This window comes from Puntigrus tetrazona, chromosome 16, assembly GCF_018831695.1.
Source record: "Puntigrus tetrazona isolate hp1 chromosome 16, ASM1883169v1, whole genome shotgun sequence".
NCBI lineage: Eukaryota > Metazoa > Chordata > Actinopteri > Cypriniformes > Cyprinidae > Puntigrus > Puntigrus tetrazona.
Genome location: NC_056714.1, coordinates 15,204,790 through 15,229,360, shown reverse-complemented (window position 1 = coordinate 15,229,360; position 24,571 = coordinate 15,204,790). Strand labels below are relative to the sequence as shown.

General features: G+C 39.2%; 1 protein-coding gene across 7 annotated transcripts; it reads right to left on the bottom strand.

The window, feature by feature from the left end:
* Positions 1-7,090: 7,090 nt before the first annotated feature.
* adar (adenosine deaminase RNA specific) lies at positions 7,091-23,190 on the bottom strand. Of its 7 annotated transcripts, none has more exons than XM_043260219.1 (16): positions 21,253-21,668; positions 20,331-20,565; positions 16,771-18,886; positions 16,125-16,326; positions 15,851-15,999; positions 13,988-14,123; positions 13,641-13,879; positions 13,332-13,485; positions 12,233-12,404; positions 12,045-12,138; positions 10,990-11,109; positions 10,757-10,887; positions 9,968-10,150; positions 9,229-9,341; positions 9,012-9,139; positions 7,091-8,893 (listed from the first exon to the last, which is right to left on the bottom strand). In XM_043260219.1, the coding sequence occupies exons 3-16, from the start codon at positions 18,750-18,752 to the stop codon at positions 8,542-8,544; spliced, it is 4,155 nt and encodes a 1,384-aa protein (XP_043116154.1). In that variant the 5' UTR covers positions 18,753-18,886; positions 20,331-20,565; positions 21,253-21,668; the 3' UTR covers positions 7,091-8,541. The 7 variants fall into 7 exon arrangements, with proteins under 7 accessions (XP_043116154.1, XP_043116149.1, XP_043116152.1 ...); XM_043260214.1 differs by having other exon boundaries at positions 20,443-20,565; XM_043260217.1 differs by lacking the exons at positions 20,331-20,565; positions 21,253-21,668 and adding an exon at positions 23,066-23,190.
* Positions 23,191-24,571: the final 1,381 nt, after the last annotated feature.

Genomic DNA, 24,571 nt, shown 5'->3' with positions numbered 1-24,571 from the left:
TGTGTTTGTTAAAGGGATAGGTTACCAAAAATACAAATCATTTATTCACACTCATGTCATTCCAAAGAGGTTATTTAGGCATACAAAAAAAAAATCTGTGACTTAATGTCGCACCAATAGAATCTATCACATACCAGTAGACACTATTATACTTTCCATTAAAACCAATACAATTCCCATTATAACCATTAAATCCCGTACGTTTTCTATTTGTTGCCTGGGTCCTATTGTTTTTTTCAGCAGGAATCTCTTTAGTTAATTTTCAAAACAGAAAGTACCAGCACTTTAACAAATCCTTTCAGGCAAACCTTCATGTGACCACATTGCCAATGTTAAGATCCGCTGTTTACGACGAGCACAAACCACAGCCATCTATTCAGCCCATATGTTCACCGCACAGGATGCTGACCCTTGCTAATGCATGCTAGATGCTTAAAAAGAAATGAAACAGTTTAAACGAGTTTACAGGTGAAAGCGGCTCATCACTTTGCTATCTCACAGCAACAGTGCACTCTCCATCATGCCATTATGTTCCGGCTCTGGTAATTACCACGTAAAATCCAACATTTCAAGCTCCCCAAACCGGATGTTGCAGGAAAATGCTCTATCAGCGCGGACAGAGATATTTTCCCTCGACAGGTACGAATAAATTAAATACACATGTCACCAGGAGAGATTTCCCTGGATTTAGGGCCTGTTACAGCACGAGCCATATGTCGACCCGGTGACGTCAGTGGAAACACGCAGAGTCATCGTTCCTCGCCGTTCCTGTACATGTGACTGACACAGACACAAAGTTTCCTCGTGTCCTAAAGCCACCCACAGACGGACAAAACAATGATACAGAGAGGAAAACTTGAGAGGAGGGATTCGACGAAAAATGAAACAGACGGGATGACAGAGAAAGGAGTTGAAGCAGTAACCCACTGGAAAGGTCAAAGGTGACCGTGCGAGGACAGTGACATAATGGGGCACAGCTGTCCAGTTCTAACTGGAGAAGACGGCGGATGACAGCTAAGAGCACAGCTCAGAGGAAAAAAAAAAAAGGGAGAAATCTTTCATGCCGCTTTCAGTCTCTCCGGCAGGGAAGGTTATGGATACGCAGAGATGGGGAGATAGTGACACCAAACAAGTGCTTTTGTTCCTTTTGTGAAGAGAAAAGGTCAGCTTGATCCTGAAGGACATCTATGAAGTGGTGTATTACAGAGAGAAAGTTCAAGAGAGAATGGTAAATGCTGAAAAAACACTGGTAGGATAAATATATACATACATACATATAAATATATATATATATACATATATATATATATATATATATATATATATATATATATATATATGACTGAACAACAGAATGAGCACAGGCAGAACGGTTACCATGCCAACACCAGAGTACACAGACAGTCGTCTTCTCTTTTTTCCCCTGTTGGATGAAACCATTCTGTCTAAATGCCAAACAAGCCGCATCGGCACGGGAGGAGGAGCTCTTCATCTTTCCTTGATCTCGTTTTTATTTTAAATTGCACTTCTCGCTAATAGACACGTAGGCCCAGCGCGTTCGATTCACGAGTGCACGGAAGGGATGACCGCATCCACGCATCTAAGCATGGCGTAAAATTCCCATCATCTCCACCTCGACCGAAGCGCACTCACGCACGCACCCATGGATGCTAATCGATAGCAGAATGGCATCGCTCAGTGGGCAGCGGGGCGAAAACAAACCCACCTTATTTACTGCTAATGTGAACTCAGCAATACTACACTTGAGCTATGCATCATCCGCCGGGCCGTTGAAAACGCACCGTGTTCTCAGAGTAGGTGGCGTTGGTGACCCCTATGATTCAGTGGACATGCTAAACTCATGAAACGATCCATCAGATTGAGTCACGGCCCGTAATCTTTCCTGCTTCCAGCCATTCAGCTCCAGCCGTCCCTCAGTCGCATGCTTCCACACTGTTTGATGGCAATGAACAAAAGGGGTTCGCAGAACTGAAGGAGGCAGAGAAATTTGAGAGCGAGATAAAAGGGGTTAGAGCGAGAGCAGGAGGAAGCGAGGAGGAAAACGGGAAATAATAACAGAATGGAAGAAGATAAGGAGAAGAAATGACACGCAGTAGAGAGAGTGAGTGATGGGGGGCAGAGGGAGAAAGAGAAGGAGAGACAGATGGACAAACAGAGACAAGTAAACAGAAAGAGAGAGGGGTGCCACAGTAACAGTCTGGCATGACGCTTAGCTTTAGATCCCATTCAAGTATGAACACACACACACCACATATCTCTTTATCGAACAAATAGCTATAACCTTTAACGGAAAGACATGGAGGAAACACACACGGTCTAAAAATATACATTGCCGAAAAATGAATAAAGAAACAGCAGGCTTCAAAACAGCCTTAATACTCCACACAGACAAGAGCAATGCAATCACAGAGAGAAGTATTCTTCATGTTCACTAATGGACTTCCTTACTGCCCACACAGTGCTACATCAGCACTCAGCGCTACCATCCCGCCCCGGCCCTAATGTTCTAGCAGGGGTCGGTCAATGTTCCCCTGCCGTTCCAACTTGGCTGGGTTAAATGATGAAACATGTCTTAAGTGTTTTGGAAGACAATTTTGAACGGGCCGAGTAACAAAAAAAGCTGAATTTGGGGACGTGGCTCTGTGACGCTGGAGAATTCGATCGATATCTGGCAATATAAAGATGCTCTCGATTTGTGACGCACTTACTGAATGATTGATGATCATTGGCATCTTTGCGGACATTTGCTTTTGTTGTCCCTATACCAGCTCTGTTTAGACTCTTCTGTCTAAATAATGACAAACTTGACTTTGACCATTTGTCCCCCACAAAAAAAAAAGTTCAACTTTTTTCGTTAGAGTATTCTAAACAAGCAAAAGTGTGCTGTGCAAGTTTGTGAACACACAGCGGATGCTTTTAATGGTAAGATACCGTTCGTCTTTGACGTATGCTTTGAAGACTGCTGTGAATTGTTTTTTTTTTTTTCTTTTTTTTGTTTCAGTTTATTTCAAATCTGAGGTTTGTCTTGATTTGTAACAAATGATGTTGGATCCTTGTCTTATAAGAGTGAAGAAACAGATTGTCTTTAATGTATGACTGCTGTAAGATTTTTTTTTATTTTTTTAATTTTGTTGTTCATGTTTTTAGTTGAGATTTATTTAGTTGCAAATTTTGTTTATGCTTGTGATGTAACAATATGTCTAATAACTGCTGCTATTTAGCATTACTTTGCTATTTGCTATTTAAAACATTGTTCTGAATTCTAAATGAAATACTGTAATTACTACTAATTATTAATATCTTAATATTCACGTTATTATTTCCAAATTACATGACAGAAATAGTAGTTAGTAAAGGTATCAAATACATATTCCTATTTTAGCTAATATAATCAAACTACTTTTTGCACCATCTTGATATATCAATGCAAAGAAAATTATTTTTAACATTGTTCTGAATTCTAAATGAAATACTTTAATTACTACTAATTATTGTCTCTGAATATTGACCTTCTCAATTAAATCCTATTTAATCGACACTATATAATATCCACGGGTACCGTAACGTGGGGAAGGTTAAGACAATTTCAAGGGCCCGGTATGTTTTTTACCAGGGGCCACGGAAACCATAGTGGCACGCTTGGTGATCACTAATTCATAAATAGTATAATCTACAAATTATATCTAGCCCACAAATATTTTTTAGCAAATATATAACAAGTCATTTTTGTAACTTTTGTAAACCATAAACTCAAAAGTTTTGACAGGGCATAGACTAGAAGCTGCATGAATTAGAAAAACGACGTATGACTGCATCATGGGCGTCAAATTAGCATGTATTACAAATGCTGAGCTTGAGGCTCAGTGCGGAGCTTGACTGCCATTCTTCACTCTAATTAAATATTACAAACATTCTGAACGAATGTACATTAAAGTTGGATGTACTACCAACGGAATATTTCTTAATATGAGTAACAAATTGGGTTTGGTGGAAAATATCTATCAAGATGTTAACCAAAAGTAATAACCGTAATGAAAATCTAATTTTACATCTTTAAATCTTTAACAATTGCTTTCTGCTGGTTACTCGGGTCTTGTAAAACCGGTAGCTTTGAGGCTAAACCACTTTATGTTATCAGTAGCTTTCAATAGAGGAAAACGCAGTCTTGAGATTTTTTACTTGGTTTACCTTATACTGAAGCAGACAAAACATGGGTTTGCCAAAAAAAAAGAAAAAGAAAAGGTATTAGGCTAATCCATTACATGTTTTAGAGCTTAAGACCCTTGACACCCTTCAAGGGTTAAAAGGAAAACCGGGGACTCCTTGCCAAAATTTGACTTCTACCAGCTGTTCTTTGATTTGTGAGGACATTTACCTTGTTCTCTCTCTGCCTTATGTGAGAGCTGGAAACCTTTAAAGCTTTCTCATTACACACATACCACCTGCAGCCCCGGGAAAATTCCCTAAACTAAAGGCGACGCGGTCAGGGTTAGCCTGCTATAAACAGATTACTACCTAAATACCAGTCCATCATCCCTACCCTCTACTCTCACCTTCCACTCACCTTTTCATTCCCTGCTCTCTCTCGTTCCAGCTCTCCCCTTTTCCTGCCACTGCTTTCAACCTCTATTAAATGTTGACTTCTTTCATTTGCAACTGCATTATGCCTATGGATCATATTTCTTCAATTGGTACCCGTTCTCTGTTCTAATTCTAGTTCTTTCACAGAGCCTCAATTGCAATCTCTTTTCTCACCATGCACCTTTCTAGTTCTTCTACTAATGTAGAAGCATTATTGACACTGTATTATAAGATTTAAGTCATCGACATCAACTGTGCATTACGCATCAACAGTTAACGTGACGTTAACAGCATTTATTAATCTAAGGTTAATGAAGGTTACAGTAGTTGACCCCAAAAATTTTAATTGTTGTGCCAAACCTGTATAACTTACTTTCTTTTGCATTGTTTGCGCATACAGCGAAAAACACTATGATCAATAACAACTGTTCATCATTAGTTCATGACACCTAATGCATTGACTGATGTTACGCAGTGTGCAGTGTTACCATCACATCTTTCGCTGTTTCTGAGATACACACCAAAGACGTCCTTTGAGGGAAGGTTACAAGCGGTCCGATATAGAATTGGTTAATTCATGAAAGAAACTCCATAGATCTGGCACACACTGCATATAGCAGCACATTATAACCTCATTATGTAAGCCACAGATATGCACAGAATTCTAAATACAGTAATAACACTTGCGCTGCGACAGTTGGTGTGTAGGTGGAAGTTAGAAGGGAAAGCCCTGAGAGGTTGATCTTTCTCTCTCTCTCTCACACACACTCACTCTCCACAGACACACACATTTCACATTACATTAGTGCATTTGTCATTCTAGCCCAGGCAGGCCCGCAGAACAACTTTGATTCTACTGAGTCAGCTGGTGGAAGACTGTGCGCTTTTCATGGGAGGGTAAAAGCTGCGTGACGACCTTATAATGCGCGAGCAGTCTTAAATGTTTTGTTTCAGGGCTCAAAACAATGTCAGCTGCCGCAATGCATCGCGGGGATGCCAAAAGCACTGGGAGCAACAGCCACGAACACACGTAGAGTCGTTTAGTGACCTTTGCTTTAGTAACTCATTAACCAATAGCAGCCAGCTTCACTTTCGCGTTCCCCACTGTTTCTTTTTCCCGAGGCCTTTTCTGCTGCCCACACTACTTCACGAACTCCCTCGTTCCCTCCTCTCATTCATTCTCCTCTGGGGCATCGATCACATCATTTACACGGATATAGAGCAGACTAATATTTCATATACATGCTGCGCGCTTGTTTGACACATCCGTCGAAATATTCGATCACTTCCGAATCAGATAATGACCTTTTTTTCTTTTCTTTTTAGAGTCTGACAGACAGACAGACACGGCGGATAAACCCTTGGACGAGACAGCTGTCAGTCTGAGGCCAGCAGCGAAAGTCCACATGCTTTTTTTAATTAAGTGTGAAATTAGCAATAAAGCTCACTAACGCGGCTGGTGGTATTTTACACCTTACCCAGCCTATAAAAATACCCTCAGACGACCTGCCAGTAAATTAATGAGGGGAAATGAAGAATCACGCTAATGTTCTTTCTCTTCTGCAGCCATCTCGTCCAGGAGCTCATTCTCAAACCTGCCGCTCTGTGAACTACAAGCGACAGGAAAAGGTCGCCATCCAGCGGTAAAAAAAAAAAAAAAAAAAAAAAAAAAAAAAGCTTAAAATGGATATTGTTTTCGTGGACTTTCAATATTATGTATATAATACATATACAGGGGGAAAAAAATCACTGGAATACGTGCAAGCAAACAACTAGACCTACTGTAATGATTCTTTTTAATTACCTCTTACATTTAAGCTATTAATCATTTTGTGATTGGTGAAATATTTTATTATAGAAGATTATTATATACAGAAATTAAACACACACTGTATGAGATATATATATATACTCATTAGGCATATATTTTAAACTAAACGTGTATTGGGACCTACGCATAAAAGGAGAAGATCCGAAGACACTCTGTTAAAGAGAAACCTATCATTTCAGGAAAATCAAGGATGTTTCCCACAGAGTAATGCACTCAGAAATTGCAAGTAGAGAACAACATCGCACTGCAATCTTGAGGGATGGAATGTGAAGTAATCGCCTTCGTTTTCAGGCCAATAAAAGATCTTTGCGTACACCGCGCTTTTTTCTAAATATTAAAAATTCAGATTAATAAACCCGAATGCTTTACGAAAATAGTAATAATGTTAAGGAAACATTAAATGATCAAACATTATTCTAAAGTAGCTATTTAAACTTGTCATGGAGCATTTTTTCCCCTGTCAATATCTTTTTTTAATATATATATTTCAGTAGATATATAAATAATTATGTGGATTAGCTTTGTTTTCTTTGGAAAAAGTAATCCGAGACAACCCACTCTGCCCTAAATATCCCCTTCCAAATATGCTGGAAATGCATGCCATTTCGGCTACACTTCAACCAGAGCGAGTTCAGAGTTTGCTGGGAAAACAAGATATTAACATGGAAAGAAAATATTCTTTACTTTCAACAGAACAGAACTAATCTTAAAAGAATGTGAGTAGGCATACAGACATTGGAGGCATACAGATTCACATTTGCTGAAAGGAAAGAGAAACGTTGGTATTGCTTTAGTCTTGAAGCATTGCATCAATTAAAGGTGTCTGAACACATTAAACATTAGCAGGGCAAATAATATTCCAAACAACAGTTTATATCCACAAAGATGCGCACACACACACACACACGTACAAATGTGCATATGATTGATTTGTGCTGTTCATTTGCCTGCTATAGCCTTCACAAATCAAAATGTAGACTATCTGGCTGCATGCAATATCTACCATGAGCCTGTCAAACAACTCACATAAACAATAGAGAAAATAGAGCATACACACCTCATATAAAACACATTCTAAAAATTAAAAGATAGAAAATAATGTGATTTCAAAGATACGAATCATTACAAAATATATACATACAATATATACACATACATAAACACACACGCATATATATATAAACTCGTTCAGCAGACCTTATATATATACATCTGTGTGCATATGTATCTGTATTTACATTATGTATACATTTCAAGCAGTCTAGTCCAGGTTCGTATGTGGAACTTCACATACTGCAACATAAAAAAGAAAATAAATAAATTACAACACAGAACTTTATAGATCAATGATAAATTAATATAAGATGATCAACTTAAGAGTGATAGATCACCCAAAAATGTAAATTCTATCATTATTTGCTCACCCTCGTGTCATTTTAAACTTGTATAGATTCCTTTATATCTGTAGAACACAAAAGGAGATATTTCCAACAAATGTTGTTAACCAAATCTGGTGATCATTGACTTCTTCTGTATGCACAAAAACATTTCTCAAAATATCTTCCTTCACGTTCCACAGAAGCAGAAAAAAAACCTTGCAGGTTTGGAACAACATGACGGTGAACAAATGACAATTTTTAAAAGTAACCTTTTAAACCATTTAATCCATGACCTGACCAGCATCACCCGCCATTCATCTTTTTATTGAATCAGGGAATACCTAAATCTTTTATACGAATCCAATGGACAATGACAGGAAGTAGTGAGAAACGGCGTTGTGGCCACGCGTTCACCTAACACAGTACTGTGATGGGAGCAAACGGGAAAAAATAAGAGGGAAACACACTAAAACAAATGCAACCCTGTAGTTACAGCTTTCTAAAAAAAATATCTACTTCATGTCTCATCAAGTCCAATTTGCCTTGGGTTTATAGCTCAGTTGCCATGGCAGCATCCCTTTCTGCTTTGTCATGATGGTTAAAGTTCAAATCCCAAAGCCACAGGCTCACCCTGGTTCGGTCTCTTCAAGACAAATCTCCTCAGTTCTCTCTCTCTTGCTGCTGGCCGTTCTTCCTCTCCCTCTATCCCGTCCTTTGCTCTCTCTGTCCCTAAAAGCCCTGTGCTGCAGAGTTAACATTGTTGTTATTCGAGCCCGAGCAGCTATTGGGGTCAACGGCGCAACCCGGAGGGCCCGGCGCCCGCGCATCCCCACTTACTCCGCTTCTGGCTTCTCCCTCGAAACTTTTCTCTTCCAAGGGCTTCCCGATCCAGGCACCATATCCATGTTGGTTGAGCGCCAGGAAGAACAGCCTCTTGGCATCCTGGAACGAAGTGGCGGCCATCTTAGCATGGGCGTAGGACGGTTGTGCCAGCAGATCGGCCCGGCCCGCACGCTGGCACAAAGCGTGGAAGAGACGGAACAGATTGGACTTGGAAACCCGCGATATCTCCATCTTGGGACTGGCATGAAAAGAGAAGAGAAGTCTAAGTCCTTTGGATGAATATTCAATTAGCCAGATTAGCTGGATTTCCTTTTTTAAAATCACTGTGATGCGTGACGGATGGGTCGGTCTCTCACCTATCCAGTTTGCCCTTGGTGCCATCCAGCACCTCCACGGTAAACTGGTCCGGCTGACTCCAGTTAACGCTGGACTCTTTGGTCTTACTTGTGTGCCGCGTGGAGTCATACACACTCACCCTGCCCACCTGCAACAGTGGTATGGAAATGAAGTGAAAACCAAGTAAGAATAGACGTTTCACAGAACTAGATGCTGTGCGTTTTCCGGTGAGCGTACCTCTGGGTGATTAAGAGTAAAGTTTGCTGGTAAGCTCTTTTTGAATGCATCCCCATCTCTAGCCAATCGGCAGCATACTGCTCGAGTCAGGTGACCATGGCTGTAGAGATACCCTGAATAAACACATTAAAAAAAAAAGTTTTGTTTATGTATAAAGCATTTACATTAAGACATTAAAATAATAATAATAATAATACATTTCATAGTACATTAATAGAATTTAAATAGATCAGATTTAAATGTTTTATGTTTATTGTCTGTAATGTTTTTATCTTCCTGCTACTTAAATTTTTTGGGGTATTTCTTTTATAATGTTGTCTAACTGGAAAGCATGAGTTGTTTTCAAATGTGCTACACAAATAAACAAACAAAAACAAAAAATTATAAAAAATACCTTTATTTTATATTCTTTAACTGAATAATATAAACAACCCTGATTTAATAAAGGCATTTTAAAACTGAATTATATATAATTTTATAATAAATATACCTATATATTTAGCATTTTAAAAAAATTATATACTAATAATAAAAATACATTTTACAATGAATTTTATGTTTATTAAGCATGTTTACATCATTTAATTGATTTTTTCGACCTATAAATCTGTTTAAATTAAGCTGACCTTTAGTACTTGGATTTAAAGCCTTTATTGTAAACATAACTAAACAAAAAACACACAAAGACAGGCTTGAAAACACTGCACTTCATTTCTCAAAGGATGCTAGGAGTGTTTACCAAGAGTTATCGAGCGCAAATACACGGGGTGGATGAAGTGGCTAAGGAGCGCCCCCTGTAGGCCGAGCACGTTCCAGCGCAGGATCTTGTCGCTGCAGCTCATGGTTCGGAGGCGTTCACCGTGCTGAATGCCATCCCAGGTGGGCACAATATCACTGGACTCAACTGGGATGGTGCCTTCACCTGAGAAAAGAAAAAGGCGGGGAATCTTAGATCAAGTGACCAAAGGAGAAAAAAAAAAAAAAACACCATCTGCATCTGCTCTAGCAAACTAGTTATTATAGGTAAATTAAGCACTCTGGAATTACAGAAAAGTATGTCACAATACATCATGAGGCTGTTTTTTTTTTACTTCCTTGTCAGCAGTGTTAGACTCACCACAACAGCTACCCAAGCACAACTGCCAACATCATGTGTCGAACTGTCAAGTTAAATCCACAGGAAAACGTCATCTTACCTGCCAACCGTTTGGCCACGTAATAGCTTTTCTCCTATCCCTCTAGACAATGGCAGTTTTGCCTGGCAAAAGGCCACACTCACGTGGCTACAGAGATAACCATAACCAGATGGCACTGATGAACACTGCTGAGTGCGTCTTAGTTAATCCAACAGTTAGCGCACTAGAGTTAGTGTACCTGAGGTCCTGGAATTATGCCACAGCACGTTGTACAGAAATCCCGAGGACAAATGTTATTGGAGGGGACTTTGAATTGAATTTTTGAAGTATAGATATCAAATTTATTTGTATCTATTTTTTTATATATTGCATAGAGTGATTTGGTCTCTTACCATTCTCCACCTTGGTTCTGAGCTTGCCCTGTTTTACATTCTCAAAGAGAGGCATGTGCTGAGATCCGTTTAATTCGGCTGCCTCGCTGCAAGACTTATCGAACAGAGCACCATCGCCACATGGAGCAGTGCTATGCGACAGAGAAAAGAGCACATGAAAGCAGTGTCATTCATGTTTGCAGATGAATCTTGATTCTAAAACTAGCTCGGAGGAAAGGAAGTGCATGTCTCACCTAATATAGAGATGAAAGGTGATGTCAGATTTGATCTTCAGCTTCCCATCGTCTGCCACCTCAAAAATAGTCTCATCACCAGGGCTTTCCCAATGCTTCATCAGCTCGCCGTACAAAAACCTGAGCCAGATTTTTACAAACAAGACATGCAGTTTTTCTACTTTTAGGGCTACTGGTGAACATCAATATTTTTTGTAATAATAGTAAATAGATGGCTTTTTACAGACTCTTTTTTCTAGATTTATTAAACTGTTAACATTAGTTATATAAAATCATACAGACATTACAAAAATAAACTATCAATTTTTAGATATAAACTAATATTATTAGTTTCAATATATTAAAAACCTAAATATATAAATTATTTTTATATTTTTAGATAATAATAATAGCAAAAATGTTCTAGATTGATTAAACTGTGCTAAAATGAGATATTTCAATATTCATGCTACATAAGCATTTTAAATATACTTATGACATATAGAACAAAAATATCATGGTAAAAATAAATTATATATTCATTTAGACATAAATAATATTAGCATATATCAATATACACATACACACACATATACGTGTGTATATATATATATATATATATATATATATATATATATATATATATATATATATATATATATATATATATATACACATATATATATATATACATATATATATATATATATATAAAGAATAAATGTATAACAATTGTATTCGTTTCTATTAGTATGTATCTATATTATTGCCATGTGAGCACAAATGGCTATTTTTTTTAATAACATTGATCTATTTAATGTATATTTCCAAATACAATACAATAATCATCAAGAAAGTCCAAAGGAGAAAGACAGCAGGCATACGAGCTGACATTCTGTCTGTCTTACAGTAACATCTGCAGAACACTAAATATAAAGTCAATATATTTATGAGCTGCTATGAAATAAGACTCCTTCATCTTGAAGAATGAGACGGAAAAAGCTGTAGAATGAGAGGAAAAATGAATTATGCAATTGCCAGTGAGGGAGAGGGAAAGTTCTGCTGCAAGCTGATACCGGATAAAGCCTCTCCTGGAGATGATTTCTGCGTGGCAGTCATTAACTGTGTCCCCTCGAAGACTAAGCTCCTCACCCTTCACACAGCGGTTTCCTACAGACGCAAGGCCACAACAATTACAGCACATCTCTAATTACAGTGCACATGTTCGTTGTGTCTGTGTTTAAGTCTATTTGTGTGTCTGTACCTGTCCCGAGGCTGACAACCGTTCCCAGAGTATCTGATCCTTTTCGCATCACAATGGTAGCAAGAATCTTCCTACCCAGAAGGCTGTGCTGGATGCGCGCTGTGAGGGCATTAAAGCGCTGATGGCTCAGCATGGCGATCTGATCATGCATCGTACTGCCTGACACTGGCAGCTGAAACACACAAAATCAGTTCGATAATTACGTCACACATGATAAATATTTTAAAAGTAGCATAATTAAATTAATTCACACATGAAACAATTGATATACTACTAGCACTACTATATAAAAGTTTCAGAAATTAACAATTTTGCCAGCTGGAATTTATTTCTATGGGCACGTTTACATTCCTGAGGGAAATATTTATCACCACTTGAATTCTGTGTTATCTTTACAGGCAAATACTTACATTTAACTTTAAACATGTTATGCAAAAACCCTGTTATAAATCACAGAAGCTATGAAATTAATAATTTATATAGATCACATCCGCACTGCGTGATGAGGGTATTCATAAGTGCAAAGAATTTAATCTCACTGGACAAACACTAGACTTTTCAGAGCCTCTGATTATCACGTTTAACCCAAGTGTCTCTTATTGACTATTCCAAGCGCAAAGGAAAGGTGAGTGGTTGTTTATAAGGCTGAAAAAAAGAACCTGATGCAGTGTGCACAATTTAAAATTCTATGAATTTTTATTTATTCACTTACTCATTTCATTTTAATGGTTTTAGATATAATTTTTGCCACTTTATCTGAAATTTGTGGTGCATTTCTGTGTATTTTGGTCCCTGTTGATTTCTGACCTCGCTAAATACAAATGTATGTGTTTAGTACATGTAAAAACCTTTCAGATACACTGTAAAATCCGGAAAAAAAAAATACAACAGTTTACATTATCGAATGTCGTTCCTGCAAATTGACTTTATGTCTATCAGAGGCTTATCTACACAGCAAAAGCCAACCACCAATTAAATCTGATACTGCTATCAAATATTATGACCCCTTGATATTTGTTAATCAGAAGTTAACGCATAATCAAAAGTTACTGCTAGTTTTTATTATAGACTTTTATTAAAGTTGCTGCACGTTTAATACCTCCGGCGTGAGCTCTCCAGTACGTGCTGCTTTCTCTGCTTCTCCAATGAGCACTCGAAGAGCAGCGTCCGCAGCCTCCTGCTTCCCCTGCTTTTTATTACTAGCACAAACTGCAGGAAACCACCGCCCTCCCAATTTAGCCTGGTATGTAAACCTTAAAAAGAGAGAGGCAAGTTGATTGGATTTGAACTTTTTAACGTGTGGCTGTGCAGCAGAGAGTCAGACACGCTGAGCTGGGAATCCTGCTGCTTTTGTGATAAGGACATAAAGATCACAAAAACACAACCGAGATTAAGAGTGCGCATGTACTTGGGCTCGTGCGAGGGTCCGGACTGGCCCACCAGGCGGATCTCAGCAGCAAAGCCTCGAGCACGGGCGTACTCGAGAAGGCCGGAGACAGCGTTGTTGTTCAGGTGATTGATAAGGTCACCAACACCTGCTTCGTGAGCTGCCTGGAGCTCAGCTGCGGTCAGAGGGGGTAGCGAGGGACACGCGTGAATCGCTGGCTGAGACTCGTTGTCCCCCAGCGGACAGAAAGTACCTGGAGGCTAAAAGAGAAAGACTGGGCTTAATCATCCGGCACACAAAATCCTCCTTTTCCTGTCTTTCAAATAGTCCTCTTTTCATTCTTGTACCACGTCCAAACTGCTTTTCACCTTGTTGAGATGTAGTAGTCCATCTCCCATCAGCTCTTTCACAGCCTCCTCCGCTGCCAGCTGCTTCGCTGCTTTCTTACTGGGTGCTGAGGCTTCAGGGAAGAGGCGCTCTCCGACCTGCACGCGGAACATAAACCTGACACAGGAAGTGAGGAAAAAAACAAAAAAGAAGTGCAAATGACAAATCAGTCAGAGCAGACACTGTCTTTGAAAATCTAACAAGGTAGTTTTTTTTCCATTGAGCTCTGAATCTTCCATTCAGTTTGAATAGTTTCACACACAACAGAATGAAACGGTGACAACTGAATAAATCAACATACTACAATGACTTCAGAAAATTCACAGTTTGTGCTCTTTTAGCTGTTCACACGCATAATCATTTGCTGCTGCAGTAATGCACACTGAAACATTAAGAATGACAGAAATAAAAAATATGAAATTATGCATACAAGAATGCTGTCAAATCATGATTTTGCCTACTACAGCCAAAAAAATATTTTTGTCTGGTAATGCTAATTTGGCAGGCAGTGCTACATTTACATCAAGGCCAGTAATCAGAGCCACTCTTTACTGAAGACCGCGAATATCCCCTGGCAAATGAGAGAACTCTATATGTTTGTGGAGGCTTTCCTGAATGAAATCCAATATTAAGATTTTTAATTTTATCAGCTGTACAAAAAATAAGAGAAATTACACTCATCGGTTCTATTTTCAATCTGCTATTAACATATCTAATATGTGAAAAAATTAAAAAATAAAAATACAGCTACCCAAACTGAAGAACTGTCAGCACTTTCTCAATGGACATCAAGTTTCATTGATTTGTCCGTGTTGTAAATTAGGGTGTGTTGGTACACCTGAACAACCTTCAGGGGCTGTAAATTTGTCAAAATCATATTGTCTTTTAAAAAAAATGCAATAAGTTTAACATCTCATATTGTTGCTGTTTAGATATCAAGGATAAAAAAGGTATAAAACCAAACTGAATTTTCACTGGGAAATTATTGCAAGATTTTTGTTTTTATTCTCATTAAGGTCACACATATGGGAAAAAAAAAGTTAATTTGGCAAAAAAAAAAAAAAAAAAAAGGAACACCCTTTCTGTTTTTATAAGTATCTGACAATGTATTTTTTAAAAGCAGGTCTCAGGTTTGCGTAAAATGCTCAGAGATCACTGCAAACACTGAAGAATGCATACAGATTATATATTACTTTCATTAAATATTCAGTTTAATACTACTACTAGGCCATCATAATTTCTATATTATTTTCATTCAATCGTCTTTTTTTATTTGTCAGTGCAAATTAGACATGGATGCTAATGCACCACAGCTTTCTACCACTTCACATACTTTTATAAGAGGCAAACCCCATTTTGGTGAAATGATGTAAGAGAAACAAAAGAAAGATGAGCAAGGTAAAACAACATTTTGGTCCAGGATTACACACATTAAGCACATTGTATTGCACAGACATTGTATTTCATATGTGGCAAAAGTCACACCGTAGAGGCAAAGGGAATTGAGGACAAAGAACACAGTCAGAAAGGGGAAACAACAACAAAAACAACAAAAAAAGGCTGCAAAGAGAAAAGAATAGCACTACTAAAACAACAACAACATCATAAAGCTCAGTAGGTTCAGTAATTGCAAAAAGGGGAAACTGTAAAGGTGTACAAAAAAAAGAAAGAAAAGCGAGTCAAGAGTGAGAGGGGATACTATGAAAGGTGCATGGAAATTGTGGAGAATGTGAGAATAGCAAGGGAACAGAAAAGCCTGGAAAACATATCAGGACAAAAAGCTTGTGCCACAGGATTAAAGAGATACAAAACCTAAAGCCCTTTTACTGTGGGATGTGTTTTACCTTGGATCATGGGGTGGCCCTTCCTGTCCTGTCTTGATAAACTGGATGGCATGCCCACTGCGCTGGCTATGCTCCATTAGAACAGATACCGGGTTCTTTCCTCCAGGTAAAGACCGAGAAAGAGCTTGGGGTGGAGTATCTGTACCACCCTTTATGAGACCGAGAGAAACCAAATATATTTTCATATACAACATTTTGTAATCATTCAGTTAAAAGTAACATAGAATATAAAAACTGCTATGAGATTGACACTGAAAACCAAAAACAAACATACTAGCATATCATCTGCCAGATCAGTGTTTGACTCAGCTGCCTCAATCCACAGTTCTTCTTCTTCACCACCATCACCAGCTCCTTCCATCTCCTTCAAAAGAATCTTTAGTGTTATGGCTGCAGCATCTTTTTTGGCCACTTTTTTGTTTGGACCATCAGCCGGTGGAAACCTACGACCATCTAGCATGACCTGCATCCGAAACCTGGAAATGAAAAGAAAAACCTCAAACAATAAATCAGTGAAAACACAGTTGCTGTGTGTTTCTACTAATTCTTAATTATGCAATGGTACCGCTTTAGAATAGGTAGCACTTTTATCTATTAACTACGACTTTTCCCCTCAATAAATTGTTAATTTGCTGCTTGTTAATAGTTAGTATGGTAGTTGTTAAGTTTGGATATTGGGTAGGATTAGTGATGTAAAATAAGGCATTAATATGTACTTCATTAACACTAATAAATGGCTAATATTCTAGTAATATGCATGTTAATAATCAACTAATCAACTTCTGTTACATCTCCAAAAAACACCCAAACAAACAAACAAACTTGAGCCGTTTCATAAATTTTTAAATGAGTCACTGCTGTGCAGCAGCTTTCCATACAATACAAATGCCCAGATGTAAACAAAACTCTCATTAACTAACCTGGGATCATGTGAGGGTCCAGACTGGTCCAGAAGTAGGAATTCACAAGTGTGTCCAAGATGCTGAGCAAACTCCATTAGTCCACTAACTGGGTTCTTACTGCGGGCCTCTCTCAGTTTCTGCAGTCTGCTCGACTCCAGGCTTTGAGCTGGGGGAGGGGGAGCAGCCAACGAAACAGCAACCTCGGAGCGAATCGTGTTCAGGAACTCTGGAATATCGTCAGATGCCCACTGTGAGCGTTCTCCTCCATTACTGGCCATATCCTGATAGTAAGGAGGAGGTTGGAAGTAGTGGAAGGTGTGGGAGGAAAGTTCACTGGGTTTGGGTGGCATTGCTTCATGGCCAGGCTTGTTAAGCTCTGTGTTATCATGCGTGTTGTTGCCTAAAATCTCCATTGGCTTTGCTGTGGTATCACCTGAAAACTCAAGTCCAGCATTTATGTTTGTAATTGCTTCCACAGCAAAGTTAATCATCTGTGCACTGCTTTCATCCTGTTTTGCAGTTGCAGCGGCTTTTCGTTGGCGGTCCATCTTTTCTTGCCGATGTGCACTAAGCGACCAGGTAGGCGGTGTAACTTCAGAGTCACGTTTTACGTCTCCTTGTTTCTCCATTGCATAGAGCGTGGGATTAACCTGCTTGGCACTTCTCAGGCCAAGGTTCTTGGCAATCACAAGCGCATTGCTTGTACCTGCTTCATAGAGGTACTGTAGGACCTTCTCTTTGCTATCTTTAGTATCGGCCATTGTTGACAAGGTTACTGACTGCACAGCAGGCAAAAGAGTGTTTTGATCCCGGTCAGGAAGCAATGTTTCAAAGGTATCTTCACTTTCAGAGTCCTCTGACTGGTCAGTGGATTCGCTGTCAGCCTCAACAAGGACCCGTGATGCAGAGGAAGCACAGGTGTTGATGAGATTCCCTGTAGACTCTAGGTTTATGGATGACTTCTGACCAGGCTTTTTTTCAGATTCCTTTGAAAACTGAGTTTGGCCTCTCTCTTTGATGGGCTCACGGTCCTCTTCCTTGCGGAGGCTCCACAGAGGAGGACTCTCACCTTGTTTTACGGCTTGGTTTGTCCTTAAGAGGGCATATAATGCCTTATTAACAATCTTCTTGGGAAGGCAGAGTTTTTTACCCAAGGCCCTGGCCTGAACAGTCTCGCCTGGCCTGAGTGACGTCAAAAAATCGAGGACCAGTTGCTGGATCTCAGGGGTCAAATACAGGGACTCTCTGACCGAGCCGAGAGAACTGGAAACCTTGCTGGCAAGGCTACTGCAGGACGAGGTGTCAGAGGTGTCTACCCTTGTTACCTGGTCACCCAAACGCAGATCATGAAGGCCCGAGGACACATCATCTACCTGTGTATTCCAGTAGTGCTTAGTATATTGACTGGGATAATACTGTCCCTTCTGGAGATAGTGATTCCAGTGAGACTTTCTTTTAGGTCCAGGTTTATTTCCGAAGTTCTGATCCCTTTGCCAGTTTCCTCTGCCTCTGCCGTAGCAGTCTCTTCTTCCAAAACCGCTGCCACTTGATTTGTAGTCACGATAACCTGCCTGGTACTGGATACGCCCAGTAGAGACCTCTTCTCCTCGGCTGGAGGTTTGGGACGCTCGCTGCTGGGGTGCTTTGAACTGTGGAGCCTGTGCACTCTGCCCCCTGAGGAACTGCACCTGGTGTTGTCGGAAGCTTAGACCATTTGAGTTGAAGATCTGTTCACTGCCGTGCTGGGGGGATGCCCACAGGGGTGGATCAGAGGGGCTAGGGGGAAAAGGACGAGCTCGTGAAGGCACGCCAGGAGCACCCGGGCGAGTGGAGTAAAAGGAAGGGTGCGGATAGCTTCCAGATACAGAGTCTGGGCTTGGGACACGAGGGCCCCGTGGGTGACCAGTGTTTTGGTGGTAATGAAACTGAGGTTTTCCCTGTTGGGGAGGGTGGGAGAATTGCTGGCAATCTTTGTAAAACCCTCCTCTACCTCTGCTCATAGCGCAGGGGTGGGGGGGTGAGAAGGGCGTAGCGTTGGGCTTTGTGGATGGGATGTGTGCACGTGTTAGGATGAGTCTCAGCTGTCTGGAAGTAATGTCATAACAATACCAAAGGCCTAGTCTGTGCACTGCTTCTGCAAAGAGACAGAGAACAACAGAGAAATCCATGAAAGAATGCAAAGGGGATGCAGGCTTTCTGATGTTGCAGTGTCACAGTACAGACACACATTTCTTGGCAACCCAGTAGACTGTAATTTGAGGACTTGGTAAAAGGCTCACAGATTAATTATTCATGCTTATTGTGACACAACCAATTTATTTCTGGCTTAGCGGGTAATTTGCGTATCCTTATGGTGGGGGAAAGTGGTCATGGGTATTAGAGGAAAGTACACTGAAGGACACGCTCTAGCAAAATGAGCAACTATATAAAATAAAGCACAATGAGGGGTAAAGCGCTTTTTTACTAAATGGCAAAGACTTTGTGAGATTTCAGTGAACCTAACACTAGTTTAGAAAATCCAGTACTCAGCCAGCACAAATTTATTGTTTTTAATGGATTCAGGCATTAAAATTAGCAAGATTATGAGACATTACTTAAGGCATCAAAAAAAACTAACCACATACTTTTTCTAATTTACTATTTGTTAGACACCAGTGTGCTAGGGGTGTAATAGTTCAAGTTTTTCACAGTTCAGTGAATATTTCAGTTTTAGAACTGTCACGATTTCGGGACAGTTCAGTCATGGGGGCGAAGATGCTTGGGGGGCTGGGGGGTATACCTAAATAAATCTCCATAAGAATATTATGCTATTTATTAATAAACATAATAAACATTAATAAACCAGTTTATCTTAACTTACAGATTTTTTTTTTTACATTATTAAATGCACATTTTTAACGTGAAAAACAGCTGCATACTTTTGCTACACACAGGGCTAAATTTATTTTAAGATCTATTGTTTTAAGTGGTATAGGCCTACTTATTTGCTGCACATTATGTGCCAAAAATATAAATGTTAAACAGCAATTATAACCTTTATAAAAGGAACACAGTTTGAAAACAGCAGTTAAAATCCACAAATTACAGGAAATAAACATGAACAAAAAAAGTGGTTGAATGAATGAATGAACTGAATGTTCTGCAGGAACACATTCAGTCTTCTGAACATTGCATCACTCTACTGTCATGTATTAAAGAATTAACAATGAAAAACTGAGAGCATAGCTTTCAGTTAGAATTACAATTTTACTTTCTGCTATAAAGCAGCTCTCCAGTATGGATCTACTAATGTTAAACCTTTTAATTAGGGAAAGTAAAAAAATGTAAAAAGATATTACGTTAAAGTGATGTGTGCAAAGATTAAAGCCTGATCTCACTTAGGACTGTTATGATTATCATATTAAGTAGGCCTATTTTAAGAGTGACAATGTTGTAAATTAAAAAAAAATAGATATATATCTTATTTTATATAGAGAGAAAGAACAGCCCCCTGCCATATAATAAATATTAAAAAAAAATATTGCTATTTAAAAAAAACTGCTATAAATATTATATATGAAACAAAAAAAATTACACACCTGAACTTACAGCCTTCTACCAACACAGACAATAAACAATTCCACACTTTCACACAGAGTCGGGCTTACTGTGACCCTGATCCCCGATGCAGCTTCACACATAACAGCTCACCCTCTAAATAAACTGAAGTGAGAGGGAAAGTGATTCTGCTCGCTCACAATCCACGTGCTGCTCCATGTGCATTAAGAAAGGATACTTGTGGATACTGGAGTTCTGCTGTTCTTCTCTCCCTCCCTATATTATAGTCCATTACAAAATATAGTAAATTAACCAATATCAGAAAAAAAGTACAGTAACAAATACATTTAAAAGGGCGTAGCTTGAAAGAACTTGTACAGGGCTAAGGGTACGAAAAAAAAAGAAGTCTTTAAAACTGTGCATTAAGGTAGAGGTGTTATTGAAAAGAATATTGCACAAAAATTAAAGTAGAAAATAAATACGGTTTAAAAATAGGCGATTAATTTTAATGCTTTTTATTGATTTATCTACATTAATGTAATATGGTTTCACGTTCATGCATAGAGATTGCATAAGCCATTTCTAACCAACAAAACATCTGCATATTCTCTACACTACATGACTTTTGTATAACCTATTACGATTTTAAACATTTCCATGCCTTTGGAAAATCTCTGAACTTGCGATTTTAAAATGCCCTCATATTTCCAGGTTTTCTGTGACCGTGCGAAGTTAAGAACCTATCACAGAACATTTTTATTACATCACCCAAAGGCACAAGTGGGACCTAAAAGAAAATAGCAAAATGACCGCATCTAAAGCCTTCATATCGTTACGGCAATGCACAATTCCTAGTTGTAGTTCAGATAATTCAGTCAACGCAGAACAATATACCACCTACTTTTGTAAAATCCTATTCAAAAAAACCCAACCCAAGAGATCATATGAAAAAGTTATACGTACCTCAAAAACAAATGAGGGTAAAAGATAAATAAACTTGAAGCAGATTACCCAAACTCGTGCACTAAACACTGTTCCTCACGAATACTGAACTTGAACTAAACAGATCACTCTCCAGCAACTTGTTGTCTCCGTTCGCCTTTTGCAAGTGTTGGGGTCAACAAGCTCCAGCACACGAGATGATCCCGAGATTCGTCTTATTGCATTTGGAAAGCACGTTGGGAAAGCGATACGCAAGGAATAATAAAACACGCGTAAAAGCGGAATGTCGTGATCCAGGCACAGATTAGGTTTCGCTTTCCATTCTTCATCAAGCTCTCAAACTGCTAGGCACTACACGCATGTCTCCAAACCGACAGCAGGGGACGCCATTAGTCAAAAGCGCCTGAAAGTTTTAACATGTTACGCCTTCACAAATTTAGTTATAATATACTATGACAATTAATTAAAACGTATCATAAAATGCGTCTAAAAATACCAAGCAACCAGCCCTACGTGCATAAATATTGAAAGAACTTATGCGGTACGACTGTATTCATATTACTGCATATCAGTTAACGGCACGACATATTAATACTGCATCGCACTACTCATTTTATCATAGCCGTTGAACTATTGGTTTCGTTTCGGATTTCACCAGCCAGCAGACTGAAAGCAAACCTCCACCTGCGACCCTCCCAGATGCATAATACATGAGGTTACAGTACCGTGACCGACATGAAACTGCACTGCAGTTTATAACCTCCTTATACCGAAGCCTGAAGAGCAAAACAACATCTTCAGAAGCGCGCGAGTGCGAAACGCTTCCGAGAGCGCGCGTGCGTCGTCGTCGCCCCCCTCAAAGAAAAAAGTCCGAAATAATACAGGTCACGTACGGACAAACGTCCCCCAGAGGCGCTTAATAACCCAGTTTATCCAATACACGGAGTCACGCGAAGTTGCAACTTTTATAGCTCAGGGCTTTAGGATAGACAGCATCAGTGACAGAATGACAGCCGCTGCTTTCATCGGCGGGTTCAAGAGACGCAGAGCGTTCTTTCACGTTCACTTTAATCTGTTGTTAAAGAGTATGTGCATATTTTTTGGTGTGCTTTGGTCAAATGACGAAAAATGTCACTACTAATAATGCACTTCGAAATGAATACAGCCAAACAGTGAATGCTTGAAGTGCAGCTGAAGTGACTGTACTCGGTTATGAACAAGGTACTTTTTGTTATTGTCCATTATCTCTGTCAGAATCTGAAATATTACAATACGCAAACAGCCTAAACGAATAAACAATAATTCTTTTCGCTGACCTAAAAAATGTTAGAGCACAGAAATCAATGAAAACAAGTCAATTCAAAAGACAAGTAGGAAACAATATTGCGGTATTAAGGTGATTACATACTTATATTTTTCCTCGCTCAAGACACACATGTCTTTAGAAACTAGCCCTGTCCATACTATTCTTTAGCGAGTTTCCACGAGCCAGTTAAGTTAATGCAAAATGTAAAACTACGTTTGCAAGGGCATCAGAGGTTGATAAGCTTACACTAATTTCGCTGCAAGTAACGTTAAGAAAACAACCCGATACTAAGCGTTTACTTCTCTTTAATCCACCTGCAAGCATGCAACCGCATAACACATAGAAGAGAAACCCGTGTGTTGAGAGGATCCGGTATTTAATGCGACAGCTAGCGATAAACAGCGACTGGCAAAGCTTTGAAGCGTCTTTCTCACCCGAGCACAATCCAGTTCCCGTTCCGTTCCGGAGACGCAACGAAACCCTAGATAACGCACAGCTGCGTGCGCTTCAAGGAGAAAATATACTTACATGCGCAGACGACGTACACAATCCCGCAAACGTCCCTGCAAGAGGCCACATGCAGATAGAAAACACAGCGCTGGTGAATGACAATGAAATGTGGCGCGTAGCTGCGACGGTGTTTTTGACGCTCTCTGATGACGTAGCATTTCGCAGCGAACCGCAATGTGATCCTAAAAACACGATCGGTTATTAATGACACGAAAGACTTATTTGTGCAGTGCATGTCTTGAAACTATTATCTATTTATTTATTTAGCCCATGTAATAGCCTTTTTTTTTTATCTGTACCAAGTACAATTTGTGCGGATATGAGTCATATAATATAGTGTAGTAGCCTATATACATTCGATGGGTTCCTGGAACTAAATATGCAAAGGACTATTTTAAAATCAAAATCGTTTTAAATAATAATGCATTTATGTAGTTAATTAATAAATTCAAATTTGATTGTAAAATATTAAATCCTATTTTTAATAAACTCCAAAAAGCCCTAAAGTTAAGTAAATAAGATATTTATCTAATTGAATACTGATCAGTAAATTAGAAGTGTAAATAAGCAAGTAAAATAAAAACAAAATGGATTTCAAAAAGTTTTTTTGTGTGTGTGTGTGTGTGTGTGTGGGGTGAAATGTTACAGAAGATACATATAGTATCTATAGTATCAATTGCGTCGTTATAAATTAATCTCTATATTGCTGCCTTTTCATTATTATTGCTGAGGAACGATCATATTTGGGGGGGTTTAAATGATTAAAGCCCGCTGCTCTGGAGGTGTTTATCCTGACAGACTTCTTTTGTCTGATTTGGTGAGCAAACCTAACCAGACATTTCTAAAGGTGTACATGACAGACTCAGTTACTACTTAATAGACCCGTACAGCAGGTTGAACTTCCTCAGCTGGCAGAGGCAGGACGAGCCGTACTAGCCCGGCGCTCACGCTGCTGCTGAAGTGACACAAAACGGCTCGTGTTTCAGGCCCCATTTGTTCTTTAATTGTTAAGTGCCTGATAAAATCACTAGGGTGAAGGTCAATGACACGACCCACAGAGAGCAACACTACTGTTACTAATCCCATTCACAATTTATACGGCTGCTCAATTATTTACGCATTGGCACCTCGTGCCCACATCTTTTTGATGTACTCGGATTATTCCCCTCCACCTCCGAAAACATCTGTCACTTGTTAAGAAAGCCCTTATCTCATTGAGAGGCCATCAAAAGGTTAAAAAAGGCACGCGGACAGAACCCCTCGAGTCAATAAATCAATTTATTTAAAAGAATATGTTACATTTTATTATAATGCTATGACCAAACATTACCAAACATTTTGCATTTACATTAAGTCATGTTAACTTGAGATTCCCATTTCAAAACCTCCTCCAGGTATTCTGTTTGTCTTGCTTTTTGTTTCACGTGTAGCGTGTGCCCAAAATCTCATCTCTGTTGAAACTACACCTCGGAGACACTTTGTAAATGTATTTGTGCCTTATTTTTGAAAAGTTACTCAAAAACT

Coding starts and splice junctions, on each gene's coding strand:
- adar (XM_043260217.1), bottom strand. CDS start 18,752: ATGAGCAGAGGTAGAGGAGGGTTTTACAAAGATTGCCAGCAATTCTCC. Junction 14,124..15,850: donor GGGCCACCCCATGATCCAAG/GTAAAACACATC, acceptor TTCCTGTGTCAG/GTTTATGTTCCGCGTGCAGG. Junction 13,486..13,640: donor GGACCCTCGCACGAGCCCAA/GTACATGCGCAC, acceptor TCTCTTTTTAAG/GTTTACATACCAGGCTAAAT.